This window comes from Sinocyclocheilus rhinocerous, unplaced genomic scaffold (genome assembly GCF_001515625.1).
Source record: "Sinocyclocheilus rhinocerous isolate Xijiao unplaced genomic scaffold, SAMN03320098_v1.1 scaffold993, whole genome shotgun sequence".
Lineage (NCBI taxonomy): Eukaryota > Metazoa > Chordata > Actinopteri > Cypriniformes > Cyprinidae > Sinocyclocheilus > Sinocyclocheilus rhinocerous.
Window position 1 is genome coordinate 1714380 of NW_015639771.1, and position 7822 is coordinate 1722201.

At 35.2% G+C, this 7822-nt stretch overlaps 1 protein-coding gene across 1 annotated transcript in view; it reads right to left on the reverse strand.

The window, feature by feature from the left end:
* Nucleotides 1–6534, reverse strand: part of LOC107751744 (gamma-aminobutyric acid receptor subunit rho-2-like) — a 17260-nt gene extending 10726 nt beyond the window's left edge. Inside the window, exons 1-2 of the mRNA XM_016567506.1 lie at nucleotides 6429–6534; nucleotides 437–504 (exon numbers count right to left, since the gene is read on the reverse strand). Of these exons, the coding sequence (XP_016422992.1) occupies nucleotides 437–504; nucleotides 6429–6447 (87 nt within the window). The 5' untranslated portion in view covers nucleotides 6448–6534. The remainder of the gene's footprint in view (nucleotides 1–436; nucleotides 505–6428) is intronic.
* Nucleotides 6535–7822: the final 1288 nt, after the last annotated feature.

Consider the following 7822-nt stretch of genomic DNA (forward strand, 5'->3'; position numbering starts at 1 on the left):
TAATTTATATTTTATTATAATATTTTTTCTGTATTATATTACTATATTTAAATTAAACTTTGCATAGAAAATTAAACCTATTTTTAGGACTTTTTTATTTTTGGACAGTAGATTTTCATGACTACTAATCCCAAAATTCTAATTATTATTAATAAATGAATGAATAGATAAATGAAAAATGCAAAACATTTGACATCATGGTACTGTTTTACTGGCTTTGTTTTTATTTTATTTAAATAGCATAAAAATATATATTTTTTCAATATTTAAATGCAAGCAAAAAAAATTCAAGTCATGCAAAATATAATTTCTTGTTTTGTCAATTTCATATTTAACTGTTTAATGTGTGCTCATATGTTCAATAATTTAGAATCAAATAGCTGAGGATGTTTTGTAAAACAACACATGTGAAAAGCAACTGTTTGGGATTACCTACCATGTCAACTTCTGAAATACTGTCCAAGCTTTCCACTTGTACATCAACTCCCACTGGAATAGCAGGACCTGCAAAAGACAAAACATGTCTACAACATATACAACTGTGTTTGTCAATTGAATTACACCATCTTCTCCATCCCACTGCTATATGACATCTTCTGCATATGCCATGCATTCATTTTTCATATTACTCATTGTTTACTGGATTCTGACAGCTTCATACCAGTCGCAATTAGCAGGGTGTTCACTAAGACTTCTGTGAGCATCATTAAATACGTCCTCACGGCCAGATCTGGATCTGTTTGCTTTCCACCAGATCTGTTCACAAAAGGCTTAGCAGCTGCTTTGACATCTGACGGATTGTAAGGAACGCCAGCTCTCAAAGGACGGGCCTTCAACCGGAACTGCAGCTTTGATATCCTACATGGAGCTGCACTTGTAAGGTCTTTTGTAGCAAATCTAAATCCTTGCTCTTTGCCAGGATTAGTGTAATAGGGCTATCTGTCACTCAGAAGGTAAGACATTTAGGTAAATGGGCAGGGGGCAGGCCTGTACATATGGACGGGGATGATGTAGGAACACCAGACAGATTCAAAACGAGATTTCCAGTGTGTCCCATCGTCACTCCTAGTCCTAGTAATCCGACGAGATTACTGGAAATGGTAGATTAATCTTTGATGCTCAAAATGATACCGACACTGACTGAAACTTGCCATTACATGTCACTTAATGTATCACTCATAAAAACCCTTCAGGAAAAGCACAAGCATTACTTTATATGCTGCAGAAAACGCATTTGAGTCCTGTTGATAAATAACCGGAGATGACTTTTACGCTTATGTAATCCAAATCCTCATAAGTAAACTATTGCCATGCAACACTCACTGGACCATCCTGTCAATTTCCCTGTCATGTACCATCAAGGCTTTTCATATCACACAAATAAGCCTAAATAAGGACACAGCTCCTAGGTAAAATCGATTTGTCCAAACTAATCAACCCCCTGCTGTCAGTTTGAGTCTGAAACCATTAGAATGACCTTGAGTTCAGCTGTCCTATTTCTCAGTTGTAGTTACCACTTGGATATTTGTGCTTTTCCCATTAAAAACAAATTCAAAGATCTCTGTATCAACTGGATATCATTAATGCGATAGTTCATCAATAAATAAATTAATATTGTTAAATAAATAATATTATAAAAAAATGTTATAAAAATATCTCCTTTTGGGTTCCACAGAAGAAAGAAAGTAATAAAGGTTAGGAACAATGTAATGATTATGACAAAATGTTCCTAAAGGCATAGTTGAATGAATGAATGAATGAATGAAAATTCTCTTATTATTTACACACTCTCATGTTGTTCCAAACCAATATGACTTTTTATTCTCTTAAAATTCATTTTCTTAAAATACAAAAAAACAAATAAAGAATTATTATTTATACTCTGTCATGTTGTTTCAAACCAATATGATTTTTTATCTTAAAATTGTTAAAAGTATTTTCTTTTTATGTTCCACAGAAGAAAGTAAGTCCTAGTGGTTTAGAAGGACATAATGATTACAACAAACGTTCATTAAAGAGATAGCTCATCAAAAAATAAATAAATAAAAAATAAAGAATTTTCTCTTATTATTTACACAATTTTATCCTCTTAAAATTCATAAAAATATCTCTTTTTGTGTTCCATAGATGAAAGTCTTAAAGGTTTGAAACAACATAAAGATTAGGACAAAATGTTCATAATAAATAAATAAATAATTTTCTGTTATTATTTACACACTCATGTTGTTCCAAACCCATATGACTTTTTATCCTTCAAAAAAATCATAAAAATATCTCCATCTGTATTCACAGAAGAAAGTCATAGTCATAGTGCAACAACATGTTTATTTTTAAAGTGAACTACTCCTTTTAAAAAAATGAATAAATCACCCCTTTCCAGTGTTGATTTTATTAATAGTGCTTTTCTATCAAAGTTCCCGAGGCTATGACATTGAGCTGGTAATCGCTGGTTGATGTTTGGCTAGTGGGCGGTCTTTAAACCAGCTGTCTGTGGGGCAGGGCAGGCTGGGATTGTTGCATGTGCTAATCCACATGATCGGTCAGTACAAACCACTGCCAGATTAATCTCGCCTCCAGCGCCATAGCGACTCAGTCCATAGCAGATCGAGCGATCCTCCAGATGGACCAACCCATCAGAGAGGAACGCTTAAGTCTTTAACGGACAAATAGAAAAAAGGGAGAAAAGAGAGAGAGTGCCAACAAAATGAAATGTGATTACAATCGTCCTCAGTTTCGCATGCAGCTCGTATAACTAAGTGATCCTTTCACGGAATGTCAGTCAGAATTCAGCCAATTTGGGCTGTACGAATAACACGAAAAAGGCCGCTGGCTTTGAGACATGTGGCATCCTAGCACAGAGATGCTACTTGATATCTTTTGATCTTTCATTTCATTTTCTATCTGATTTTCAGACGCTGCTGGCCCGAACATTAGTATTGAAAGCTGCATTGCGCATATGCAAATCTGCAGACAGAAGTAAACAGGCATGTGTGTCATCTACAACATGATACCAATCTTTTATATGTGTAATCCTTCACATCAAGAAACACATACAGCCCTGTAATGACCCATAAACATGCAGTGAGTGTTATATGTTCTGCGTACATCAACTGATACTCCACTTGTGGAGGATTAGACATAAGCTTTATGCACCATCGGTTAGCCGTCTCTGGGTTTAAACCAGACTGCAGTCATGCATTAGCAATTCTCTTTTGCTTCTGAAGTAAATCTCATTTATGCAGTACACACGGCACATTATACCTGAGCTACCATTTACTAATCACTTTTTAGCATGCTTTTCATTGACCAATTGCAGTATCCTATATACTGCAATAGGTCGATGAAAAGCATGCTAAAAAGCATTGTTTAATATGATAGGACACAACAGGGATGAAAGCCAATGTCATTCTCCTGGTCCAAAATTCATAATTTTATATATAATTATTATTGCCGCATATTGACAGAGCTGTGAAAAGAAATGGTTCAACAAAACCATGTAAATATTTGGAATAGAGCAAGATATTTTTGAGTAACATCTACATGCAAAATAACCCCTTGTTCTGAACTGGCCTGTTGTCACTGGGCAATTCGCAACCTCTTTATTTTAAGAAGAGCTTCTCTATTATTTTGGTTTTAATACAGTCTGGTTCATCTGGCATCTTACATATTTTTGAGCAACAATGTCAGTATATGCATATTTCACAAATGCACTGTCAATTTTTAAGCTCAGTATCCTTTGACTTATTTGACATTTACTGAAAAAAGACATAATTACCATAAAGCCAATTATTATCATTATTATTATTATTATTATTATTATAAAGTACGTGTTATAATAGCTCATTGCATAATTCTACATTTTAAAATCATTTAAAAAAATGAAAAAACTAAATATTGACAGTAACAATTTCTGTGAAAAGTAATGGTTCAACAAGATCATAGAAATACCTTTGATACATCTATCTATCTATCTATCTATCTATCTAGTGTTTTGGAAGAAAAGCAAATGAAAATGCCCTTTAACCCCTTGGTGAAAATCTACAATACTATGAATCTATGACATTGGTTGACAGTTGTGAACTCATTACATCATGTTTTGAACTAGCAGTCAGGTTTTCACCGTCAAGCAGATGCAACAATGCTTCACTGACAGAGCTGACAGATCTGTGTATGCGTCTGAGGGGGTGAATATGTTTGGGCTGTTTTCATTCCCTTTGCTCTGACCCCCTGCTGAACAAAGAGCAATTCCCAAACGTACGCCGAGTCAGAGCATCCAAACGAGTGACTTTTTAGATACTCTATTCATAGGAGGAACGGCATCAAACACGGGAGTGTTTCTTTTTCTTTGCCCTATATAGGAACACATCATTAAAAAAAGAACAGGGGGATTGTATGGACTAGCAGGAGAACTTTCATTAGCTCTTAGCCTTTACTACGCAAACTTTTAAGTGTCATACGTTTAAAGAGAAGCCTTGAGCTCCCCCTTATATCATCCTTTAATACCATAGCCGTGGTAGAGAAGGAATAGAAGGCATTAAAGGAATAGATCATACCAAGAGTTTTTGAATCTTTACACCATTGCAGTGACAGTTCATAGTGACCATGACTGTCAAACTCCAAAAAAGGCAAGAAAATAAACCCACTAAAAATAAAAAGCACCATAAGAGTCTTCTGAAGCCATAAGAAGTCATTAGTCCTTAATCAGGGTTTCTGCAGACTTGAACAAGTTAAATTTAAGACTTTTTAAGACCTTTTTAATACCACCTTATATGAAATTTAAGACCTAAACCTGTAATGGAAATACAAATTTTATTACATACATATATGTAATATTTAATGTGTATAAATTAAAAAGAAAACAAAATATCAATGCTGTAATAAATGGTATTTATTACTTTAATAACCTTACATTCTTGTTTATCAAAAATGGCAGGTTATGTTTATACACACACAAAAACTTTGCTGTTGACATGCCATTTTTGAATCTGGACATGTTTGTATGACTATGACAAAATGATTATGTCTATCACTGAAATCCACTGAAAATATCACAGTATATAGGTTCTAAACTAAATGATAGCGAATACATAATGTCAATTTGCATTTTTGGGGTAAATTATTCCTATTTTATAATCTCATTTTCCCAGAGGATCAATCTGCACACACATCCAGCTGTTTCTATGTAATCTGATTGATTGTTAACTTTCCCAACAGTGACTATCTCATTAAAACTGGTGTAAAAAGCTTGAGAAAAGTGCACAAGGCTCCATCTGCCAAGCTAAAAGCTTAAAAATGTCTAACTGCAATTGATCTGAACGAGTTTAATAAGATATTGCTTTGTAAAAGAAATATGTGAAATCAAGGTCAGAGAAAATCCATGTCCATGCATAAATTAAATCAAAGCACTGTTGACTCATTTCTAAAAAAAAGAAAGAAAAAAAAAAGCGTTCATTATTATTCTTAACATGAAATAACAGACCAATTATATTATCACTGTAGCAATTCGAGTGGGATATTTACATGAAAAATAAGCATGAATTTCAGAAAGTAATTGGTTTCTGCCCCTTTGCTTCAATGGCAGTAGCTCTTGAGCTGCACAAACTCCACAAGTTTGTGTAAATCTTTTCCAGCATGATCCAAAGACAATCTTGTGCTTCAATGGAAGCAAAAACATATGACTATCTGTACAGAGAGTCACATGATCAATGACACAAAATTTACTTATTTGATTAGTGACCTAGCAATAGTTTTCTGTTTCAGAATCACAAAACTTTATATTTCCAGTTTTAAATAAAAGCAGATTTGGTTTCAGACTTTCTACAATTTTATATTTATATTTCAGACTTTTTATATATTTTATATACACAATACAGGCAACTTTATGGCTTAATATCAAATAATAATGGGCTAAATTCACCAGCCTATTAATGCACATCACAAACTCCAATTCTCAAAACCAAATGCACTTCAGTTAAAGTGAAATCGCAGTATTAATTACAGGCCACAGCAGTGCTTAACAATGAGGTTGTTTACCCCTCTAGAGGGAGCCGATGTAGATTTAATGCCTGCTGGTCAAGTAACTGACCTGAATGTTCTCAAACTGTGCATACTAAATACTGTATCTGTACATAAGATCAAAACAATGCAACTAAAATTATTTTTAGTGGCATTTAGGGAACTGATGGAGTGAAGACATTATAATAGTACTTTATCAACAGGACTTATGACTTTCTTAGTCTCATGCTTGAAGTACATTTGTCTTATTTTGACTAATCTTCAGAGGATTTGGATGCTAAATCTTTTAAATTGCACATACTGTGCATGTCTTTGAAGATTTTTTAAAAATAGGCTCCTGACTGAGTTTGTGGCTTATAAATTAAGGCAAAGAAATGCAATTTACATTTGCAACAGAAATATGATGAACTAACCTCCAAACGCGGGCCTCATGGTGAAGTCATGGTCATCCACTTTCAACAACTGCTCTGTTTTCAGTCGCCGTGATTTTGTCACATCCGGTGGCTTCTTTGCCAGGGAGCTGCGGGTTTCAAAGTCATAAAAAACTCAGATCAGCCTCTTACATCACAAATTTACACAATGTGCACTATTGTTAAGTGGAATCTACCACAGGTTACATGAAAAATTCAGCCTGAACCCTCAAAGTCAATGACGTTTACATAATTTCTGTGAAAATGCAGCCGCAAAAGTGTAATGACGGATTAAGATCATGCACGGCGCTTGAATCAACAAATTGTTAAGGCAGTGGTGAACTAATTGCAGCAGACGGATCTGTTACAAATTACAAGAGATGTTATCGACAGACGTTCATATGAGTCCTGAACACTGGATTCATGAACTGTGATTGTTCCAGTCAAACAATGCACATAATTAACTCTTTATGTGACAATATAACAATCACTGACAGTGAGAAGTCGACTTCCTCGTTCCTCTCAGCTTCTTGCCATTTGTAATTTATTTCCAGTTGCGAATATGAGACAGAAGGCAGCTTGCCATGACTGGCACCCTGTCTGCAGCGATACTGCTGGATTTTCTCATGTAAATTTGCTCTCTAACAACATGTTAATTCTGCAGATTTTTGTTTGTTTTAATTTTGTAGACCCATGAAGCTGTACCCATGTGAGCTGTTTGTCAGGACAGCTCTGTGCCAACGTACTGTCCTTGGCAGATGGGTGAAATGTGCCTGTGACATCAGCTGCACAGCTGCTTTGACCACATGGCATCAGCGGTGGGCATACACGCCTTTCCCACAGCTGTCTGTACGGCTGGAGGAAAAAACGGATTAGAAAGACACATATGACCTCAAAAAGCTCTGCATCGGAAACTATGCATGCTTTCAAATCTAATGCACGAGTGAAATGCATCCGCTAAAAGCCAAAACATCCTTGTGATCGACGCAATTCCACATAATTCTCGTGGGATCAATGCATTGCAGTTGTAAAATGACAAGTTTGATTCACTTCCGATTATTTTTGTTTACAATACTGTGTATTACATAATCGTGGCATTTACTAGCCTATTTTTACTACACTGACAATCAACCGAACTGAAACTAAGAAGTAAATTCTAACCTGCAGCGATTATGTAACGCTACTTTCTACCACTGAGTCATAAAATCATTTGCAGACCCAAAACGGCTCAAAAGATTCTTAATATAGCAGGTTTTAATGTATGATTAAAATACAATTTGTGGTTACACACAAATTACACGAAGTTTACCCATAGGCGTAGCTTGACGTTTGAGTTTGGGGGGGGGGGGGGGAACCGGTGGATTTTTGGTCAGACGTACTTTTAAACACATTTTAGT